The sequence below is a fragment of the Sus scrofa genome, chromosome 2 (genome assembly GCF_000003025.6).
Source record: "Sus scrofa isolate TJ Tabasco breed Duroc chromosome 2, Sscrofa11.1, whole genome shotgun sequence".
Classification (NCBI taxonomy): domain Eukaryota; kingdom Metazoa; phylum Chordata; class Mammalia; order Artiodactyla; family Suidae; genus Sus; species Sus scrofa.
Genome location: NC_010444.4, coordinates 50,875,607 through 50,900,727, shown reverse-complemented (window position 1 = coordinate 50,900,727; position 25,121 = coordinate 50,875,607). Strand labels below are relative to the sequence as shown.

The 25,121-nt window shown below is 40.8% G+C and overlaps 1 protein-coding gene across 1 annotated transcript in view; it reads right to left on the bottom strand.

Annotated features, from left to right (window-relative positions):
• SNAP47 (synaptosome associated protein 47) overlaps positions 1-25,121 on the bottom strand; it is a 109,436-nt gene that overhangs the window by 21,017 nt on the left and 63,298 nt on the right. Inside the window, 3 exon segments of the mRNA XM_021083339.1 lie at positions 1,185-1,196; positions 14,411-14,535; positions 22,885-23,375. Coding sequence (XP_020938998.1) covers positions 1,185-1,196; positions 14,411-14,535; positions 22,885-23,375 — 628 coding nt within the window.

Sequence of the window (25,121 nt, the reverse complement as noted above, 5' to 3'; positions counted from 1 at the left end):
AAAATAATGAGGGGAGTTCCCCTTGTGGCTCAAGAGGTTAAGAACCTAACTACTACCATGAAGATGTGGGTTCAATCCCTGGCCTCCCTCAGTGAGTTAAGGATCCAGTGTTGCTGCAAGCTGTAGTATAGGTCGAAGATGTGGCTCAGATCTGGTGTTGCTGTGGCTGTGGTACAGGTTGGCAGCTGCGACTCCAATTCAACTCCTAGACTGGGAACTTCCATACGCTGCAGATGCAGCCCTAAACAAAAACAAAAGAAAAAAAAAATAATGGAAAAGAATATGAAAAAGAATATATATGTATAGATGTATATATTTGTGCGTGTGTACATATATCTACATTATCTATGTGTGTGTGTGCAAATAGAAAACCGCAGAATCCTCTCTGCCCAAGAATTATTTCAAGAAAGTTCCGATAAAATGCCAGTGCAGATATACATGTGGAATTTGGTTCTACTAAGCAAATAGAGAAGGCAGAGATACAGAGACAAAAGCTCTGGGTTTCACTCATCTCCCCAGTCTAAGCGTCCACAGGGCTGTCTTTTCAGTAAATTCTTCTCTTCACAACAGCTGACTGGCTAAATTTTCTAGTAAATTAACTTGCTAATTGAACTGAATGAACTGCCTCCATTTTCCTTTTTAATTTTTGTGTTTTGCATTTATTGATTATAAAAATATCACATATAGTTGGCAGACGAAATGTCCAAATACAATCAAACAGAAGTTCAAAACTATGACCTAAAAACTTGCCATGAATCCACATTCTGTGTATCCTTTATTGGAAATAAAGATAACATCCAGTGCAAGTCTTCGTTCACTGCCTTTCCTGGTGCTAGGGCTGTTGCAGAGCTCTTATGATGCTGGCCCCCACAACCTGTTTGGAGCCTGATAAACCAGACCTGGGCCAACTGTTCATCTGATTAGCTCTTGGTGAAAGAGATAAGCAGGATAAAGAAACGCCAAATACTGGACAAGACAGAGAAGTAAAGATTAAAAAGTTATGAAGAAACTTTACATAAAACTAGAGTGTCCTCAGGGCAGAATCATGCCACTTGTTTTATCATTTCCAAATGTGTATCAAATACATGGTAGCCACAGACTTAGAAAAAAAAAAAAAAAAAGGAGCAATAGTTCTGAGGCAGGAAGAGTTAGCACATCTGACATTGGAAAAGACTCTGCCAAACCCTTCTGAGAGACTCTTGATTCCTCTTCCAGTCTCCTCCACCACGTGTCCTCCCACAGCAGATGGTGGATGGCCACAGTTACGCAGCAGATGGGGCCTAACTGCAGCTCACATGCCTGCTCTAGGGGCCCAGCACAGAGGGAGCTGGCATACTGTACTGAGCACTGCTGCCTGCTCCCTGGGGGAAATCATGGCGAATCTTCTCTCTAGCACCTCAAGTGCAGTTTAAGTCACCAAGACCCAGTCTCACATAATGACTTTAATAGCATCTGCAACAGAAACCACAGATGAACAGAGGGAGATTTTCTGGCATTTTCTTTTTCTCCAGAAATTTAACTCATTCCTACCCATGCTTGAGCTTCAAACACACAGCTCCGAATTCTTCTATAAATACGGAACTTGTGTTTTACTTCAAAAGGTTCTCCCTGCAGGGAAGGAGAGTGGGGCACTTATTAGTACAAAGCCCTGCCTCTCCAATGGGTGGGTCTTCCCAGACCAAATGCTCAGGGATCACCACTTCCTCTGCCCTGAAGCCAGCATCCTGATATTCAAAACCATGGCATCCACTGTTTCCAGCATGGATACCACAAGGCTCACTAAGACTTGATGATGACAGTCAGGACCAACCACACATACATGCTTTCATGGGGTAGAAATGGTGACCTTACTTGTCAGTGAGGAACCTTATTCTACTCATAGCTGTTGGTGCATTCATCCTGACCTCGCCCATCCTATCACTACTTTTAGTAGAAAGGCATATTGTACATAAGAGTTGAGACTGGTTATTTGAAACTGGAAGGGCCCTCTCATACTACATGGTCACTGTTAGAAAAGATAAAGTTTCTACATTTCCCATTAAAAAGCCATGTTCTTGCTTCAGCCTCAACACAAATGTGGGACACAGAAGAGCTCATCTCAGCCACAGACACTTTCGTTGGAGGGTGGGAAAGGATGGTGCCAGATTCTACCGAGTTGAGGTCTATAGGCACCCTCATCCACCCTCAGAACAGGCAAGATTGGCTTTATAGTTGAGACTTAAAGCAGACAATTACCTGCAGTACTCTGGAATCTATAAGCCTATCAGAAATGATTAGTAACCTGTAGAATTTGCTATTTGCAGCTAGAAAGGAGCTTTTCATTACTAAAAGTGATTAGTTATATCAGAAGGAAAAAAGTGACAAATCGTGTATATTTAAAATACTCCCTAGTAAAAGATGAATGCCTTTTTTCCCAAAAAGGAAAAGTTTAAAGGGGTCATAGACACACATAAAATAAAAATTAAAAACAGGTTTAAAAGTCTCTTGTATGCCTTGATGTAAGTGTGCAGTGCTGCCAATGAAATAGTCTCTTCAAAATGGAGACTGAATCTGAGGGAGCCTCTAGAGCAACGAACCATGCTACAAGAGTACCAGGGCAGAGAGCAGACAGCTCATCACCAGGAAACCCAAGTCCGAAAGAAGCAAACTACAAAAGTCTCAGCAGAGAAACAATTTAATTTTTTTTCATAAAATAAACTGCCAAGGAAAAACATGAGATGACAGAAGAAAGCTATGCACTAAAGGCACTTCACTGAATGTAACACATGGGCCTCATGAGGATACTTATCTGAACATGCAACATATATTCCTAAATGAGGTGAGGAGGAATCTAAGCACTGTCTTGATGTCTGATGATACCAAGGAATCTACTTATTACTTTTAAGGTGAGTACACTATTGCACTGATTTTTTTTAACAGTTCTTACCTTTAAAGCTACATTCTGAAACAGTTATGAATGCAACAATGCAATGTCTAGTTATTTGCTACATAATTATTAAAAATAAAAAAGAAAATCTAGAGATAAGATGATGGACTAGAAGGAGCTTGAGTTGACCTCCTCTCTTACAAGTACACCAAAATCAAAACTATCTGGCTGAACTATCAGTAAAACTATCAGTAAAAAGACTGGAACTTACCAAAAAAGATATTCGACATCCAAAGAAATAAAGAAGAAACCACAATGAGGCTGTAGGAGTGCCACACTTGTGATATAATCAAACCCCATATCACCCAGGTAGACGACCTACAAATTGGAAAATAGTTTTATAATATAAGTTCTCCTACAGCAGTGAGAGTTCTGAGCCTCAAGTTAGGATTCCCATCCTTGGGGTTTGGCACTAGGAATAAGAGCCATCAGAACATTTGGCATTTAAGGCCAGCAGAGTTTAACTGCAGGAGCTCCAAAGGACTAGGGGAAACAGATTCCACTTTTGCTGGAGGGTACAGAAATGGTCTCCTGTGCACTAGGCTCCGGGGCAAAAGCAGTGACTTCAAAGGATCCTGGGCCGGACCTATCTGCTGGTCTTGGAGGGTCCCCTAGGTAGGTGAGATGCAGCTGCGGCTCTCTCTGGGATCATAAGGGCTAGTGGCAACCATACTGGGGAGTGTTCATCTATGTGAACTCTTGCTGGAGGCAGACATCTTGATTAGGTCATCAGCATCAAAATCTGGCCCCACCCAATAGGCTCCAGTGCTGGGATGCCAAACCCATAGGATGGTAACACAGCCACATCCAACAGCAGACATACTGCCTAAAAATTTCTTGAGCACACAGCCACTTCTAGACATGCCCCTTGACACAGCCTTACCCACCAGAGGGCCAAAAGCCAGCCTCACCCACAAGGAGACACAACAAAAGCAAGAAAACTATGATTCTGCAGCCTGTGTAACCGAGTCTGCAAACACAGGTCAGAACCTACTTTGGTACCAGGTGGACCATGGCCCTTGGGTGACAAGAGGGGAGCAGGGAAGTGTATTGCTGAGACACAGGAAAACCCCTGCAGCAAGCCATTTCTCCAAGGTTAACAAAACTAACCTACTACATATATAAAAATACAAATAGAAACTTAGACTCAATGAGGTTCGAAAGGAATATGTTCCAGGAAAATAAACAAGAAAAAAAAATACAGAACAACAACTAAGTGATACCCAAGAAGGAGTTCAGAGTAATTATCATAAAGATGATCCAAGGACTCAGGAAAAAGATGTAAGGACTCAGGAAAAGAATGGGTGCACAGAGCAAGAAGTTTTTTATTTTTATTTTTTATTTATTTATTTTTGCTCTTTAGGGCTGCACTCATGGCATATGGAGGTTCCCAGGCTAGGAGTCTAATTGAAGGTACAGCTGCTGGCCTACACCACAGCCACAGCAGTGCCGTATATGAGCCACATCTGTGACCTACACCACAGCTCATGGCAACGCCACATCCTTAATCCCCCAAGCGAGGCCAGGGATTGAATGCAAAACTTCATGGTTCCTAGTTGGATTCATTTCCACTGTGCCACGATGGGAACGCCAGGTTTTTTTTTTTTTTTTTTTTTAATAGAGTTAGAAAATACAAAGAACAACCGGAGCTGAATACGATAAATGAAATGATAAATAGACCAGAAGGAATCAATAGCAGAATAAATAAGGCAGAAGAAATGAATCAGTGAGCTAAAAGACAGAGTGATGGAAATCACCACCATGGGAAAGAATAAAATTAATAAAAAGAAATGAGGACAGTTTAAGAGACCTCTGGGACAATGTGAAACACACTAACATTTGCATTATAGGGGTACCAGAAGGATGAGAGAGAGAAAGGGCCTTATAAAATAAATGAAGCGAAGTAGATGAAAACTTCCCTAACATGGGAAATAAAACAGTCATCCAAGTCCAGGAAGTGCAGAGAATCCCATGCAGGATTAATCTAAGGAGGAACATGACAAAATGACCTAGTAATCAAAATGACAAAAATTCAAGACTAAGAGAAAATATTAAAATTAATAAGAGAAAAGCAACATATAACATGCAAGGAAATCCCCATACAACTACAAGCTGATTTTTCAGCAGAAACTGCAGGCCAGAAGAGAGGGGCATGATATACTAAAAGTGATAAAAGGAGAAAACCTACAACCAAGAATACCCTATCCACTAAGGCTTTTGTTCAGATTCGATTGAGAAATCAAAAGCTTTTACAGACAAGTAAAAGCTAAAAAAATTCAGAACCACCAATGCTAAGTTCCTTTAGCATTTAAAACAAATGCTAAAGGAACTTCTCTAAGAAAGAACAGGCTACAACTCGAAACAAAAAAAAATTAAAAAATGGGAAAGGTCACCAGTAAAGGCAACCATACAGTAAAGGTAGGAAATCACTCACACACAAACATGAAATCAAAACCAGTAATCATGAGGAGAGGTATAAAAGCAGGATAGGTAAAATGCATCTGAATGAAGAGATCAGCAACTTAAAACAATCATGATATACTGACAGCTATACCAAAACCTTATGGTTATGTAAATCAAAAATCTATAATAGATATACATTAAAAAAGGAATTCAGCTATCAAATCACAAAAGGAGAATGCGATAAAATAAAAACAGCCACAAAAACAAATCTAAAATAGCTAACAAAATGGCAATATTAACACATATGTTTGATAATTACCTTAAAAGTAAAGGGATTAAATGCTCCAACCAAAAGACACAGACTGGATGAAGGATACAAAAACTAGACCCATACATATGCTTCTTACAAGAGACAAACTTCAGTTCTAGGGACACATACAGACAGAAAGTGAGATGATAGTAGAAGATATTCCACGCAATTGGAAATCCTGGAGTAGCAATACTCATATCAGACAAAATAGGCTTTAAAATAAAGATGTTACAAGAGATAAATAAGGACTCTACACTATGCTCAAAGGATCAACCCAAGAAGATATAAAAAATATAACTATATATGCACCTAACATAGGAGCACTTCAATATACAAGGCAACTGCTAACAGCCATAAAAGGAGAAGTTGACAATAACATGATAATAGTGGGGGACTTTAAAACTCCACTTACAACAATGAACAGATCATCCAGGCAGAAAATCAACAAAGAAACACAGGCCTTAAATGATGCATTAGACCAGATGGACTTTTAATAGGTATTTATAGAATATTCCATCCAAAAGCAGCATAATCCATTCTTCCCAAGGCACACAGAACATTCTCTAGGACAGATCTCATTCTGGGGCGCAAACCAAGCCATGAAAATTTTAAGAAAACTGAAGTAAAAATCAAGCAGCTTTAATGACTACAACAATGTAACACAAGAAAGAAACGACCAAAAAAAACCCCATGGAGCCTAAACAATAAACTATTAAGCAATCAATGAATTATTGAAGAAATTAAAGAGGAAATAAAAAAAAATACCTAGAACAATGAAAACAAAACCAAAATGATCCAAAACCTTTGGGATGCAGCAAAACCAGGCCTAAGAGAGAAGTTTATAAAGATACAAGATCACCTCAGGAAATAAGAAAAATCTCAAATAAAAAATGTAATCTTCTTTCTAAACCAACAAGAGAAAGAACAAACATAAGCCAAAGTTAGGGGAAACCAGCTAAGATGGTGGAAGAGCAGGACGCGAGGCTCAGCTACCCCCACAAATACATGGAAAAGACACCTACGTGTGGAACAATTCACACAGAAAATTTGCTAAAAACTGAAAAATATATCAGGATTATGATAGAGCAAGAAAAACTTCATAAAATCAGATAGGACAAAAGAAAGAAGAAAGAAGAAAACAGAGAAAAAGAAGCGAGAGGGAGTAAGATAGGACCTGCTCTTTACCTGGAAATCTCACTCACCAGCGAGTAGATCAGCCAAAAAGAGATGAGGAACTCTAGACAAATGGTGCGAAGCAGTTAAAATGGAAACAATGCTGCACAATTGGTCACTGCTAGAGGCTACTGTAGGTGGGTGCCAGTAGGTGTTGGGAACTAAGACTCTGGTCTTAGAGATCAGACACAAAGAGGGAGCTGGGGATAGCTACGTGGGCAAAACCTGGGGTTGGCTGCATGGAAACAGCCTTGAGGGACTAGAGTATAGGTAGACCACAATGGAGAGCATCAAAGCTGAGGCAACCTAGTCAGGCTTAGAGGCTAGATGCCATTGCCTGGGGGTGCTAGAAGGAAGAGGCAGGATCTACTACTATAGCCTTGTTCCTTGCATGTGATGTATCAAGCTGTAGAACACTGCCTGCTTGTAGCTCAGGGAACCACTTGGCAGCAGCGGTTGCCTAACAATAGCTGGGTAACAGCCCCACCCTAGGGCTAAAGACTTCTTGGAGCAGGTGGACTAACCCTCTGGGAGAATAACACAAGCTCCCAGCTCCTGTCTATGGCCTCTGCAGTAATGCGCCTGAACTGCGCAGAAGAGCTACAGCGGCAATGCTCATTCCTTGAAAAAGCAGTAATCTGCACGACCAGGGAAAACACAGGATCTGGGATTCCATCCAGAGGCTCTGCAGGGGCTCGGGCTAGCAGCACCCGATCTGCACCAAAAAGAGCCAAGAAAGGGCTGAAGGTACATGCTCCCTGCTGGAACTGCAGATTGCCCGACTGGAGAAAAGCACAAACTACAGGACCCCTGCCAGTGGCTGGACTGGAGAAAAGAACAAGCTACAGGGACCCTGCCAGTGCCAAATCAGTGGCACTCATTCCACACCAAGAGAGCTGCAGGAGGCCAATTAATACACATTCCAATCTGCGGCAGCTACAGAGAGCTCTCCTACCAGCAGCCATGTGGGGGTAGAGACTGCCAGAGATACACATCTGTGGCTACAGAGAGAGACTTTTAGCAACAATTAGGGAGAAGCACCCTGACCCTAGGGCTTTAGAGAGAGATCCCTAGAGTGGCCAAGCAAGGGGAGTGCTTGTGGAAGAGGAGCACCTGCTCCTACAGCTCCAGAGAGAGGTCCCTAGAGCCTTCCCAGCAAAGGGAGGGGTGGCAAGAGAAACTGCTGACATTGTAAGCTTCAGGAAATAACCCCAAAGCTACTAGGTAGCAGGAGGGGTTGCAAGAGACACTGCTATATCCATGAGCTACAAAAACAATTCTTTGAATGGTGAAACACTGCCACCTGCCTCACAGAACCCATCCTTATGGGCCACCCAGCTCCAGGAGAAGTTTGATACTGCTGCTCTCAACATGAACTCTGGGTACATGTGAACTGCTACCACTCCCGAGAACTCCAGGACTGGGCACTTGATTTGGCATCTATATGCTAACCGGTCTATGGGACAATAAATAGACACTATGCTATGACAAAGAAACAAGACAGAAACACACAAAAACCACTAAATGATGAGGAGATGGGCAATTCACCTGAAAAAGAATTCAGAGTGATGATAGTAAAGATGACCCAAGATCTTGGAAAAAGAATGGAGACACAAATTGACAACTTGAAAGAGATGACTGACAAAGAGCTGGAGGATTTAAAAAGCAAGATGAAGAGCACAATAGCTGAAATGAAAAATGATCTAGAATGAACCAACAGCAGGCTAACAGAGGCAGAAGAACGAAGAAGTGACGTGGAAGACAGAGTGGTGGAAATCACTGCTACAGAAAAGGTTAAAGAAAAAAGAATTAAAAAAAAACCAAAAAACAACTGAGGAGAGTTTGAGAGACCCCTGGAACAACAATAAATGAACCAACATTTGCATCATATGGTTCCAGAGGAGAGAGAAAGGGCCAGAGAAAATATTTGAAGAGATTATAACCCAAAATTTCCCAAATATGGGAGAGAAAAAACTCACTCAAGTGGAAGAAGCACAGAGAATTCCATACAAAATAAGCCCAAGAAGAAACACAGCAAGAGGCATACTAATAAAACTGAAAAAAGAATTCAAAGAAAAAATATTAAGAGCCACAAATCAAATCAAATATAAGGAATCTTCTATTAGGACAACAGCTGATCTTTCAGAGGAAACTCTACAAGCCAGAAGGGAGTGGTAAATATATTTGAGGTGATGAAGAGGAGGAACCTAGAAACAAGAATAGCCTACCCAGCAAAGCTCTCATTCAGATTTGATGGAGAGATCAAGAGCTTTACAGATAAGTAGAAGCTAAGAGAATTCAGTACCTCCAAACCAGGTCTACATCAACGACTAAAGGAACATTAAGCAGAAAAGGAAAAGCACAATTAGAAACAAGACTATGACAAATGCAAAAGCTCACTGGTAAAGGCAAAGATAAAACAAAAGTAGGAAATCACCCATCGACAAATATATCTAAACTAGCAAGCATGAGAAGGCGAGAGAGCAACTGCAGAACACTGAAAATACATTTGAAATTAAGGGACCAGCAAGGAGAAACAAGTCTGCACACATATAGATGGACATATCAAAGTATAATGGGAACCACAAATCAAATAACTATAATGGTCACACACACAGAAAAGAAAAAGCAAGCCAAATATAACACTAGTAAGATGGTCAGCTAATCATAAGAAAAGACAACAAAAAGAGGAAGGGAAGAAAAAAGACCCAAAATAGCAATCCAAAAAAATTAAGTAAATGACAGTAAGTGCATACTTATCCATAATTACACTGAACTTGAATGCATTAAATGCTCCAACGAAAAGATAGAGTGGCTGGATGGATTCAAAAACAAGACCCATATACATGTTGCCTAGGGAGACCCACTTCAGATTTAAGGACACATTCAGACCTAAAGTGAAGGTATGGAAGAATATATTACATGCCAATGGAAATTACAGAAAAGCGGCAGTAGCAAAACTCCCATCAGACAAAACAGATTATAAAATAAAGAAGGTCACAAGAGACAAAGAAGGACATTAATAATGATTAAAGGATCAATCCAAGAAGCAGAAATAACAATTGTAAATATATATGCACCCAACATAGGAGCACCACATATATAAGGCAACTACTAACAGCCATAAAAGGAGAAATGGATAGTAAGACAATAATAGTGGGGACTTTAACACCCCACTTACAGCAATGGACAGATCATCCAGACAGGAAATCCAGGAGGAAACACAGGCCTTAAATGATACACTAGACCAAACAGACTTAGTGCTATAAGACTTTCGACCGCAAAGCAGCAGAATACACTTTCTTCTTTCTCAAGTGCACATGGAACACTCTCCAGGATAGGTCACATCTGGGGCCACAGATCAAGCCTCGGTAAATTTTTTAAAATTTGAAATTATTTCCACATTTTCTCTGACCACAACGCTATAAGACTAGAAATCAACCACAAGAACAACAACAACAAAAGAACAACAGCAAAAAAAGCACAAACTCGTGGAAACTAAACAATATGCTACTAAACAACCAATGGATCATTGAAGCAATCAAAGAGGAGATGAAAAGATACTTAGAAACAAATGACAATGAAGATACAATAATCCAAAACCCACAGGACATAGCAAAAGCAGTTCCGACAGGGAAGGTTATAGCAATACAATCTTATCTCGGGGAAAGAAGAAAAAACTCAAACAACCTAACCTCACACCTTAAACATCTAGAGAAGGAAGAACAGACAAGGCCCACCATTAGTAGAAGGAAAGAAATCACGATTAGAGCAGAAATTAATAACACAGAGACAAAACAATTGAAAAGATCGGGGAAAGCAAAAGTTGGCTCTTTGAAAGGGATCGATAAAAACTGAGAAACTTTTAGCCAGACGCATCAAGAAAAAACGGGAGAGGGTCCAAATCCATAAAATTAGAAATGAAAAAGAAGTAACAACTGGCACACAGAAATACAAGGGATCATGAGAGACTACTACCAGCAACTCCATGCCAATAAAATGGACAACGTGGAAGAAATGGACAGATTCTTACAATGGTACAACCTACCAAGACTGAACTAGGAAGAAACAGAAAACATGAATAGACCAATCACAAGTGCTGAAATTGAAAATGTGATTTAAAAACTTCCCAATAACAAGCTTGGGGTTAACAGATGCAGACTGTTGCCTTCGGGATGGATTAGCAATGGGGTCCTGCTATGTAGCACTGGGAACTCTGTATAGTCACTTATAATGGAACATGCAATGTGAGAAAAAAAGAATGTATACATATATGTGTAACTGGGTCACCATGCTGTACAGTAGGAAAAAAATAATAAAAAAAAAATAAAAACTTCCCAGTAACAAAAGTCCAGGAACTGATGGCTTCTCAGCTGAGTTCCACCCAACATTCAGAGCAGACTTAACACCTATGCTTCTGAAACTCTGCCAAAAAATTTCAGAGGAAGGAACACACCCAGTTTCATTCATCTTATCTCGGGAAAGAAGAAAAGCCACCATCACCCTGATACCAAAACCAAAGACACCACAAAAAAAAAAAAAAAAAAGGAAATTACAGGCCAGTATCATTGATAAACATGGATGCAAAAGCCCTCAACAAATTATCAGCAAACTGCATACAAATATACATTAAAAAAGATCATTCGGAGTTCCTGTTGTGGCTCAGTGGTTAATGAATCTGACTAGGAACCATGAGGTAATGGGTTCGATTCCTGACCTCGCTCAGTGGGTTAAGGATCCGGCATTGCCATGAGCTGTGTAGGCCAGAGATGCGGCTTGGATCCCGCGTTGCTGTGGTGCTGGCGTAGGCCGGTGGCTACAGCTCCGATTAGACCCCTATCCTGGGAGCCTCCATATGCCGTGGGTGCGGACCTAGAAAGACAAAAAAAAAAAAAAAAAAAAAAAAAGATGATCAAGTAGGGTTTATCCCAGGGATGCAAGGATTCTTCAACATCTACCAAACTATCAATGTGATACACCACATCAACAAACTGAAAAAAAACATAGGATCATCTCAATAGATGCAGAAAGAGCTCTTGACAAAGTTTAATACCCATTTCTGATAAAAACTCTTCACAGGGTGGGCACAGAGGGGAGCTACCTCAGTATAATAGAAGTCATTTTAGAAAAAACCCACGACTAACATCATTCTCAATGGTGACAAACTGAAAGCATTTCCACTAAGATCAGCAACAAGACAAGGATGCCCACTCTCACCAATGTTATTCAACATAGGTTTGGAAGTCCTAGCCACGGCAATCAGAGAAGAAAAAGAAATAAAACAAATCCAAATTAGAAAAGAAGAAGTAAAACTATCATTCTTTGCAGATGACACGATACTATACCTAGAAAACTCTAAAAGATGCTAACAGAAAACTATTAGAGCTCCCAATGAATTTGGTAAAGTTGCAGGATACAAAATTAATACACAGAAAGAGACTGCATTTCTACCTACTAACAATGAAAGATCAGAAAGAGAAATTAGGGAAACCATCCCATTTACCAGCATATCACAAACAATAAAATACCTAGGAATAAGCCTACCTAAATAGATAAAAGACTTGTACTCTGAAAACTATAAGATGCTGATGAAAAAAATCAAAGAAGACACAAATAGTTGGGCAGACATATCATGTTCTTGGATTGGACGAATCAATATAGTCAAAATGACAATACTACCTAAGGCAATCTATACATTCAATCAATGCAGTCCCTATCGAATTACCAATGACATTCTTCATAGAACTAAAACAAAATATTTTAAAATGAGGTACATATATAAGAATGAAAGAACACTAACACTGTATACCAAAATAACTCAAAATTTATTACAGATTTAAATGTAACTTAGATAATATAAAACTCATAGATAAAAATATAGGCAGAATGCTCTTCGGCATAAATCACAGCAACATCTTCTCTTATCCACCTCTTAGAATACTGACAATAAAGACACAAGTAAACCAATGGGACCTAATTAAACGCAATAGCTTCCAACAGCAAAGGAAACCATTAAAACAATGAAAAGACAACATATATGATAGGTGAAAATCTTTGCAAATAACTCAAATAACAAAGGTTTAATCTCCAAAATATACAGAGAATTTATGCAACTCAACAACAACAAAATAAACAACTCAATTGATAAACAGGCAAAAATCCTAAAAACATGTTTCTCTAAAGAAGACATACAGATGGCAAGGAGGCACATGAAAAAATGCTCAACACCACCAATTATTAGGGAAATAGAAATCAAAACAACAATGAGGTACCACCTCAAGCCAGTTAGAGTGGCCATCAATAACAAGTCAATGAACAACAAATGCTGGAGAGGATGTAGAGAAAAGGGAATACTCCTTCACTGTTTGTAGGAATGTAAATTGGTACAACCAATATGGAAAACAGTATGGAGGTACCTCAGAAAACTAAATATAGAACTACCATATGGAAGCAATGTGAATGTCCACTGACAGAGTAATTGATAAAGATGATGTGGTATATACATATAATGGAATATTACTCAGCCATGAAAAAGAATGAAATAATGTCATTTGCAGCAACATCGATGGAAATAGAGACTATCATACTAAGTGAAGTAAGTTAGACAGAGAAAGACAAATATCCTGATATCAATTACATGGGGAATCCAAAAAAAAGGTAAACTATTGTGCTTATTTACAAAACAGAAATAGATCTCCAGGCATAGAAAACAAACTTATGGTTACCAAAGGGGAGAGGTGGTGGGGGAAATGGATAAATTAGGAAGTTTAGATTAACAAACACACACTACTATATCTAAATTATATAACCAATCAAGGACCTGGTATACAGCATGGAGAACTATACCCAATATTTTGTAATAAGCTATAAAGGAAAAGAATATATAGGAAAGGAAAAAGTACATATATGTGTGTAACTGAATTAATTGTGCTGTATACCTGAAACTAACACGACACTAAAGAAACTGTATTTCAATTAAAAACAATTAAAAAATATGAAAAGGAAAAATCAATTGTATTGTCTAGTATTAACATAGGAAAATAAGTTGAAATTATTTATATCAAATGTTTAAATTCCAACCTCCTAGACAAATGTGGTGAGCCTCAAGAATCCAGTGTTGAGTACTTCAGAGAGATCTGAAAAAGTAAGCACCCTCAACTGTACAAGCACAGAGCACACATGCAGCATATACATTCAAGCATTGCACACATATGCACACATAATACACTGTATATGCATGTATGTACAGACCCCACATGTACACATGCATCATGTACACACACACCCTGCAGATATGTCAGAGCTCATGTACACACACACACACACACACACACACACACATACAACAGGCTGCCAGAACTACTGTGCATGCATAGGAATGCTATGTGTGTCTTCATGCCACAAAACACATGGACTCAAAATGGACATGGTCCTTTGTCTTTTTTCTCCAGCCAGAGGGAGCTGAGTAAATCAGGTGGTAATCCTAGCAGCTCCTTATAGATGAGAGGCAAGCATAAACCAGTGAAGAGTTGTTTTTAGGCAAGAAAGAAAAGTAAGTTACCTGAAAGGGAGGACATGGCACAATGAATGCATGTTACCTGTCTCAGTTCCCCGACGTCCCCTTCAGAAATTACTGGCTCTCTTGACTGTAGCTGAAGTGGACTGCTTTCCAGGCTCCCTGAGGATGGTTCGTGGTGCATGGCACAGTCAATCAGCCCAGATGCTAAAATGGAAAGCCAAACAGCAGTGGCATCTTCAGGAAGGTATGAACAATGCAAGAGCATTCAGAACTTCATAGCAAGTGGTATTCAAGATTGGCAGAGCTCCCTGGGTTGACAGATTTTACAGTCATCTACCGGTTTAGAGTCTCTTACAGAAGCAATGGGTGTGGTGGGTATAACTTCCAGCCTCTGCTAAGCCGACGGAACCAGCCTGAACCTTGTCTTCTACCTCAATCCAGGGCTGATTCTTTCTTTACCACACACTGATCACAGTATGCAACACTGTAAGTACTGAGGATCTAATTCCTTTATCTAGGAGTGTTTTATTTTGTATTTAGAGTATAAAACATAAATACTACACGAAACACACTACTGGGACCACAGTATTACCTGATTACCCTGCAAAACTCTGTGGTTCCACAGCACAGAGGGTGGCTAGCTGGAGGGGTTCAGCAAGCTGAATGTGGAGCTGTGCTGAGGTGGGGGTGAGCCAGAGTGCCGTACATGGCGAGGCATTGCGTGGGGTGTTTCCACTCACACATCTGTCTTTGGGTAATCTTGCTAAGAGCAGCCTGGTGACGAACAGTGAATGCTTTATTTAAAGTGATGTCTCCAACTGCAACCCTGATACTGCAAAGCCAAGGCAGGAGCATAGAGTCTATCCTCTGCTTTTTTCCGTAATGCAGACCACTTCAGACATGCTGTTATAGCCATGTTTAATACTAGGATGCTGGAAAGCAGAAGGCACCCTGGGCTCATAATCAGCAGCACCAACTCCATTATGCAGACTTCTCTACTTCAGCAGAATGGAGGGGCAAAGATGGGACCCCCACTTCCTTCCTAGGACCCTGATGGTGGCCAGCAAAACCCTTCATCAGAGCAGTCTGGAGTAGCCAAAAAATGAGCTATTAGGAAAAGAAATCCATCTTGGGGTAAAGCTCTTGTTGGGCCTAAAGAGCAGGTGCATAGTTGGTGCCTCCAGGACAGGCCAGCTGCACCAAGTCCCTCCTTCCAGGGGACAGACAAGCTACCTCCAACATGCATGCAAACATCCCCTTGATTCTTATCTCTTAAAAAAATTTCTTACAAATTAACACTCCCTCAGAGTGTCTGGCTGGGCAAAGAAGGCCTGGCTTCATCCAGGATAAATTCAGGCTAAAATGAGGACAATAAAGCATGTTTTCTTGGGATTCTAGACAGGAAAAGGGCCTTGACCAGATAGAGTGAGTTTTGGAACCAGTTGATATGAAGCAAAGCCTGTGGAAAGACCCAGGGTCCACACTGCAAGCCTCAGGCCCATCTCCACTGAGGAGGAGGCCCTACATGAGAGTCTTTGCATCCTTTAGCTGTGTACCACTGTGAGAAGCACATCCTACAGAGAACTGCTACACCCTCACATGCACCAAGAAGGTCTGAAGAAGTTTTACAAGACAAGAACCTTAGTACTATGCCCTCAGATGTGCTTTTCTATTCTATTCTTCATATAAAAGCTGGATGCAACCAAACAAATTGATTTCATAACCTGTGCTCTAGAGTCTCCTAAGTGCCACCCTACTCCAACCATCATAAGGGCTTATTAATTAGCAGAGAACTTTCCATAGCACATAATTCAGTGTTGCCTGGTCTTACATGATCCAAATCAAATGTCATTAAGATGTTACACAGTGAAAAATATTTTTCTGAAACAGTTAGCAAGAGAACACTTAAACTGACACTACAATGACAGGGCTAAAGTAAACAATACGATAGCCAAAACGGAGGACATGTTCTACTAGTCATTATTACAACAAAGGAAAGGCCAACTAACGTACATGACATTCAAGTGTTATCAGTGATTTGTGATGGCAAAGTGCACTTCACTTGTCTACGTTAACAATGGTTCTATGACTGAACAGGTGAAAGTAAATTCCTCACTCAGCCTGTATCTCCTTCCTAAGTCTGCTCCCTGATCCTGAAGATTCCTGTTCCAGCCATCCTGTCCCCAGTATGCTGTCCCCACCTACCCAGCAGCCTCTCTGCATATGTCATGCAGACAGATGTCCCTGAGCCCAAGTATAGAGCCATGTTTTCCACTTGGCCCTTCCATTAGTGGCAATCTTTCCTCGTCTGTCCTGATATCATTCAGTCTGCACACCTTTGCAGTAGCTTACTTGGTACTGCACTGCTTCTTATTTTTTTTTTTCATCATCTTTTCAAACTGGGATCCCCCAACTAGCTTCTCAGCAAGACGCACATCTGATGCACACTTGTGCCCAGAACCGAGCTCTTGTATTGTCACTGTGGTTTCCATTTCAGTACCTATAGTTATACTACAGAAAAAGACTACACATTTTTGAGTGTTTACCAAATGGGATTACCTAAACAATCAAAAAGTCAAAATTGAAGATTTCTCTTCTTGGAATACACTAATCACGGATTTTTTTTTATAGGGTTTGTCTAGTTCAAGGGTTGGCCACCCCTAGAATTCTGTGTTGAGACCTGAGTTGATGATTCAGTTACTTCAATGCCTTGAAATATCTTCTGAAAGAATCTGATTCAGTCTAAGATGACTTTTGTCTCAAAAGTCACTAGTTATCTCAGTTAAACAAAATAAGCACAGATTGTTCAAGGTACGTGGGAGCTTACAAAAGATTCCACTTTCCAAGAACGTGGAAGCATTAAGGTGAACCCTGAGCAAGGGCTGGGCTGGAAGAGGCAGCACCAAGACTCCAGTCTCCTTTGTGCATCAGACACAGACTCCTGATCTCATGGCAAGTTCAGAGCAAAGATCACCAGGGCCTGACCTGGGAACAGAACCACAGGAAAATCTTCCTCTTTGTCCCCAGGCTCCAAACACCCCAAAGATGACAAAAGGAAAATGCCTACTTTACCTGGGGATGGATCCAGCAACTTATATAACTGGGTTGGAAGCCCTTTCAAAAAACCCCACAAATTGCCTCATGTCCTCAATACAACAAGAAGTATAACAGAAAGAAATGAAATAGAGAGAGATAGCAGTCTCAACTGATGATAATTTTAAAAACTACTTTGCGGAGTTCCCATCGTGGCTCAGTGGTTAACGAATCTGACTAAGAACCATGAGGTTGCAGGTTCGATCCCTGGCCTTGCTCAGTGGGTTAAGGATCCAGCATTGCCGTGAGCTGTGGAGTAGGTTGCAGCTCGGATCCCGTGTTGCTGTGGTTCTGGAGTAGGCTTGGCAGCTACAGCTCCAATTAGACCCCTAGCCTTGGAACCTCCATATGCCGTGGGTGCAGCCCTAGAAAAGGCAAAAAGACAAAAACAAAACAAACAAACAAACAAAAACCACTTTGCAAAACTAGATGGCGTATGGCTTGGACTCATGCATGGGGCCTTGGAAGGGATCAAGTGGATGAGTGCCAAGTAGCTCCCTGGGAGTCTGTCAGTAGTCAGGGCATCACCATGACCTAATGACCACAGGGGGGCCATCTATAGTCAGTCCAGTGCTTGCATCCTAAGTGAACACATGGAAGGGTCTTACTGGTGGTCACCATGGTGCTATGTCCCAGGGCTTCATGGCTTCAAAAGATGGTCTTAAATTAATGACCCTGTGCAGAGATTTCAATGCCCCAGAAGTTTAATCTTTTTTTTTTTTTTTTTTTTTTTTGGCTGCACCTGCAACATGTGGAAGTTCCTAGGCCAGAGATCAATATCACATTATAGCAGGGGCAACACTGGATCATTAACCCACTAGGCCACCAGGGAACTCCTAGAAGTTTATTCATCTTCACACAGAGATGCATGTGCCTTTTGGTTACCTGAACCTGTCCTGGGTGCTGGAGGTGGGGTGAGAAAAGATAGTCTCCGTCCTGATTCTGGAGCACATGTCCCAGTGTGGGAAGCCGATCAGCAAACCAGAGGGTAGTGGCGCCAGAGGGCAAGTGCTAAGGCAAGATTTCTATAGGGTAAGTGATTGGGTGATGAGAGTCCCCTTAAGTTAGGTGGTCAAAGAAGGCCCCTCTCAGAAGGTGACAGTCAGCAAACAGCAAAAACACACATCAGTACAAAATACTTTTTTTTTTTTTTTTTTTGCCTTTTAGGGCTGCACCTGCGGCATACAGAAGTTCCCAGACTAGGGGTTGAATTGGAACTATAGCCCCTGGCCTACGCCACAGCCACAGCAATGTAGGATCTGAGCTGCGCCTGTGACCTATACCACAGCTCACAGCAGCACTGGATCCCTGACACACTGAGTGAGGCCAGGGATTGAACCTGCGCCCTTATGGTTACTAGTCGGATTCATTTCCACTGTGCCATGAAGAGAACTCCGAAATCAGTACAAAACACTCTTTAAAATGCCATGCATAGACCTTGCTCTTATAAGATAAGAGCTCTGTGGTCTTCCTCCAAAAGCCCATCATCACCCCAGTGGATCATGAGACAAAGTCACACTAGGGGAGAGTCTACAAAAACCTTGACCACTACTTTTAAAAGCTGTCGAGATCACCAAAACCAGGAGAGTCTGAGAAACTGTAACTATCAAGAAGAGTCCAAGGAGATGAGATGCTGAAATGTCATATGGGATCCTGGATGGGATTCTGGGGTAGTAAAAGTAAGGAAGTCTGGGTAAAATACAGATTTTGGTGAATAAAGATGAAGCAACATAGGTTCATTAGTTGTGACAATGAATGATACTAGTGTAAAATAACAAGGTAGGGCAAACTGAGTGTGGGAGACACAGGAACAACTTTTTCCTAAGTCTGAAATTATTCTAAAATTTAAAAGATGATTTTAAAGATGCTGTGTAGAAAAATAGCAATTTTCAACTGTTTTTCCCTAAGGTGGAATCCGCCCACCTGTGCCATTTCTGGCCCTTGAGTTCCAGGAGATTCTCCTCCCCCAGCTGTTGGCCTGGCCACCCCAAGTGCTCACCTGCCTACACTCTACATTACTACAGAGATCTCTGGAAAGTTCTTCTAGACACTGATTCCTAGCAAATGCTGGTCTCTTGTTACTAGACTGCCACCTTCTGGCCATACATTTCAGCAAAATGGTTCATCAAGAAGAGAAATACATTTCTGAGATGTCAAAGTCATGGTTTCCTCAACTGTTTCTGTAGTTTCCAATGTACAACAGTAAAAACAGAGGTGCTCACAGACACAACAAGAGAGGCAACAGTGAGAAGTAAGTTCTCATCGCTGGGCTTGTATAGGACTACTGTGAAGTTCCAAGCAAACAAAATACCATCTTGCTACTGAAGTCAGCATGCTGGCTTCTTCCAAACATATCTCCTTGTCACCTGCACCTCTCCAAATCCACAGCTATAAGGTATACCTGCCTCACCTGGGCAGGGCAGCCTCACAAGGGGAGGAGGGCATTTCTTGCTCAGTTCAGTTCAGACATACACACTGCAGGGATCCTACCCAGAAGCAATGAGATGAAAATCCATCTGTCATCATGGAAGTGACTCAATTCACTCCATACACATACAATCTGCTACTGTGAAGGGCAAGGCTATAGTCCCCGGTTATTTAATTCAACTCTAATCTAAGCGTTGCTGGGAAGGTGTTTGCAGATGAAGGCTCACCATTGGTTGACTTTAGATAAAGGACCTTGTCCCACACAATCTGGTGGGCCTGGTTCAATCAGTGGAAAGACCTTAAAAGTGTGTCTGCAACTTCCCTAAGAAAGATGTTCTGGTCAGCAGCCTTAGATTGTGCTCAGGAAGTCCACTCTCCCCTTCTTGATGGGCGACCCTGCAGAATTTGCGCCCACCCAGCTTCCTGCGGACTGATCATGGCTGCACAGGCCCTGGCACTCACTTCCTGCTCCACTCTAGCCTGGATGCTCGGGGTCAGAGTTTACCATCCCATCTTCCATGGGGTCTATGCCATGATAGTAAAGCCCAGCAAGCTTGTGCTCCTCTTGCTTGTACAGTGTGACTTTCTATGTCATAATTGGCTTGCTCGCATCTGCCATCATTTTCAATATTCTGTGCCATGTTCTATTCTGAAATTACCATGTCTAACACAAAACCCACAAATGTGGTAGGGTTTCACAAGAAGGACTGTGGGCTTTATTTAGTTTTGTTTTCAGGACTATGGGTACTTGGCACTATGCCTGGCACAGCAGGATTCTCCAACAGCACCATCAGAACAAATGGCCCATGGTGCTCTGCATCTGGTCCCATTAGCCAGGGCCTCCTTCTTTTTCTCACTGCTGAGGTCCCTCCCAGAGGAAAACAGAAATGAGGGAAACCTGGGGTATCAGAGTGCCCATGGTGGGCTTACAGACCCTTCTGGTCAGGGTCTTATGCTGGCTGGTACAGTTCATTCTTCTTGGTCCTTTTATGGATCAGCTTGAGTCCTGCCTTGAGTGAGGGGCCAAAGAAAAATCTGGAAATGCCAAGAGAGTTTTGCTTTTTCTTCTTTGGCTGTGTCCACAGCATGTGGACGTTCTGGAGTCGGGGCCCAAACCTGAGGCACAGCAGTGACAACTCCAGATCCTGAACCTGTTGCGCCACCAAGGGAACTCCAAGAAAGTAAGTTTTTAAATTAAGTTTTTACATTAACATATCCAACATTTTGATACTTATGGGACCAGATCTATTATCAAGAATATTTCTTTTTGAAACTTGAGGCCATCTAAAATAACATCAAAACATTCATGTGTTAAGGAAACAGGTTACATGGTGGAATTGTAATCAATCACTTTAGAGGAAAAAAGAAAAGGAATTGGAATAACAAACATATCTCTTACTTTACACAAATTCGGCGTTCCCGTCATGGCTCAGTGGTTAACAAATTTGACTAGGAACCATGAGGTTGCAGGTTCGATCCCTGGCCTTGCTCAGTGGGTTACGGATCCAGCGTTGCTGTGAGCTGTGGTATAGGTCACAGACGTGGCTCGGATCCTGAGTTGCTGTGGCTCTGGTATAGGCCAGCGGCTATAGCTCCGATTAGACCCCTAGTCTGGGAACCTTCAAATTCTGCGGGTGCGGCCCTAGAATTGGCAAAAAGACAAAAAAAAAAAAAAATTAAACAAACAAATATACAAATTCTAGTAATCAAAGTTAATAAGAAAGGCCTATTATCACTTGTTAGAAAAATTACCGTAACATAGAAGTAATGTCACTTATATTGCTAGTATTAGAAAAGAGAATATTTTATAAAGAGTTCGGGATATTTTAAGTAGGGCTCAAAAAAAAACTTAAGGGGGAAACTGGTAGATTTGACCATAGCAGAACTAAAGATTTCTGTAATGGAGGCTGACAGTCTGAGAGAAGTAGTATAGACTCTAAAGTCAAGGAAGGATAAATATCTAGAATGAATAATGAACTCCTGCAAATTACAAAGAAATAATAATAATAACAAAAAGGACAAACCAGAAATTCTCTGATGGCTCGGCGGGTTAGGGGATCCACATTTGTTGTGGCTCTGGTTACTGCTATGGTGCAAGTTTGAACTCTGGCCATATGAATTTCCACATGGCTATGGGAGTGGCCAAAATAAATAAATAAATAAATAAGTAAGTAAATAAATACATAGACAGCTCAGTAAAGAAAGAGAAAAAACAAAACAATAGAACAGGCAACCCATAGAGGAAAACCTGTGGTGCCAAAAAAGCAAATAAAAAGCATCAGATGCTCCATCTTACAATCAATAAAAAAATAAAAATAAATTACCATCAATATGCCACTTGACATCTGTCAGAGTGGCAAAAATGAGAAGTCATGTAACACCAATTTATCCTATGCTAGGGAGGAGGCTGGGGCCTGGGGACATACCCACACGACCCTGGGGCCATGCTCAGCTACATCCTCTGTACCTCGGACAGGCCTGCAGCCATACAAACAAGGTTTTCACAGTATCCTGTAGATGCTAAAAACACACACACACACAAACCATGCTGAAGTTTTCAAAAATTCTGATGCCCAAATGCACATCTGGAAGGTGGGCTGGGAAGACCTTGATTAAATGTCAAGAAAACAGAATAATCCTAGGTGGAGGGACTGGAGACATACCAGAGCAGGTGGGGATGATGCTAGTTAAGACCCTGAAGTATTGGTTCTCAAGTCAGAGAAAAGAACGTGAAAACATCTAACTCAGAAATTTCCTTTGTTTTGAAAGAGTTAACAAAACCGTTTCTGACACATTTGTGAAACCCATAGATCTCTCAAGCGTGTAATAAACCTGAGTGATTTGACATTCAGATGGCAAGTACTGAGGAAAAATCTGAAATTATTTTTATTTACAAACAAATCACAGTGGCTAGTGAGCTGAAATCAGCAGTTCCTCTGAGTGATGCATCGTATAAAGTATACACCACAGGTGTGTTGAGTTTTACTATGACTTTAGCAATCTTGTGCACAGACTGTTTTGATGATCACTCACCTGCATGCCAGACTGAGTCCCCTTTCTCTACTGGGGAAGAGGTTGCAGTGCTTCTGAGTACCAAAGCATCTTCTAACAACTCAATCTTCTTGCTGAACCATACTTCTAAAATGGGGATAACCTCTGGCATCTTGGCAGATATCAAATGATAAGCTATGTCTGGCTTCCCAATGAACCGCTGGCGGATGCTAATTTCATATGGTGTGTGAACCTTGATGTCATCTATGTCTTCTCTTTCAAATTTGTGCATGAGCAAAGAATCCGAGTTGTGGATTTCCAATCCAGAAACAAGCATGGTGAGACTTCCTGGTATAACATGAGATTCTGTTCTTTGCGAAATAATAGAGGGAATTCTGATCACTATCCCTTCTTTTCCAAAAGCTTTGGAACTAGTGTTTGAGGCACCCCATCTGGGCTTTGTTTCCGAGGGCATCTTCCAAAGCTTGGAGCTAAAGGGCCACCAAGAATGAGATTCCAGTTCTGTTAGCAGCCTAAAAAAGCAAACAAAACACAGAAACTAGTCAATCAGCTGTTAACTTTTTTTTTGAAAACTGCTTTGACTTACAAATAAATTATCATTTTAAACTTATTTCTTCTAAGTACTCCATAAAGCAGAAAGAGCAGGAATTATTATCCCCATGTTTTAGAAAAAAAATTGAGGCTAAGAGCAGTGGGTCATTTGCCTACAGATACAAAGCTAATCAGTAGCAGACACACAACAAAAACACACATCTTCTGACTAGAATGTTTATCTTTTCACAATTGACCTAAGATCACTCTGACCACAATAAATCCTGATCTTAATCTCTAGAGAGCTGTCTAACAGAACTTTCTGCAGTAATCTTTATTATCTAATCCAGTAATGGGGACATGTAACTGGGCACCTAAAGTACAATGATGAACTGAATTTTAAACTTATTTAAAAGTGTGGCTAATGGCTACCATATTGAATGACCAATTATAACATTAAGAGAAATATCTAAAAAGCCACAGCAATTAGACAAACAAAAGAAATAAAAGGCATCCATATAGGAAGAGAAGAGATCAAACTGTCACTGTATGCAGATGACATGATTCTATACCTAGAAAACCCTAAGGACTCAACCCCAAAACTCCTTGAACTGATTAATAAATTCAGCAAAGTGGCAGGATATAAGATTAACATTCAGAAGTCAGTTGCATTTCTGTATACCAGCAATGAAACATTAGAAAATGAACACAAAAATACAATACCTTTTAAAATTGCACCTCACAAAATCAAATACCTCGGAATACACCTGACCAAAGAGGTAAAGGACCTATATGCCGAGAACTATAAAACCTTAATCAAAGAAATCAAAGAAGATGTAAAGAAATGGAAAGATAGTCCATGTTCCTGGATTGGAAAAATCAATATTGTGAAAATGGCCATCCTACCCAAAGCAATCTACAGATTCAATGCAATCCCTATCCAATTATGCATGACATTTTTCACAGAACTAGAACAAACAATCCAAACATTTATATGGAACCACAAAAGACCCAGAATCGCCAAAGCAATCCTGAGAAACAAAAACCAAGCAGGAGGCATAACTCTCCCAGACTTCAAGAAATACTACAAAGCCACAGTCATCAAAACAGTGTGGTACTGGTATCAAAACAGACAGACAGACCAATGGAACAGAATAGAGAGAACCCAGAAATAAACCCTGACACCTATGGTCAAATAATCTTTGACAAGGGAGGCAAGAACATAAAATGGGAAAAGGAAAGTCTATTCAGCAAGCATTGCTGGGAAACCTGGACAGCTCCATGCAAAGCAATGAAACTAGAACACACCCTCACACCATGCACAAAAATAAACTCCAAATGGCTGAAAGACTTAAATATACGACAGGACACCATCAAACTCCTAGAAGAGAACATAGGCAAAACACTCACGGACATCAACATCATGAATATTTTCTCAGGTCAGTCTCCCAAAGCAACAGAAATTAGAGCAAAAATAAACCCATGGGACCTAATCAAACTGAAAAGCTTTTGCACAGCAAAGGAAACCCAAAAGAAAACAAAAAGACAACTTACAGAATGGGAGAAAATAGTTTCAAATGATGCAACGGACAAGGGCTTAATCTCTAGAATATACAAGCAACTTATACAACTCAACAGCAAAAGAGCCAATCAATCAATGGAAAAATGGGCAAAAGACCTGAATAGACTGTTCTCCAAAGAAGATATACAGATGGCCAACAAACACA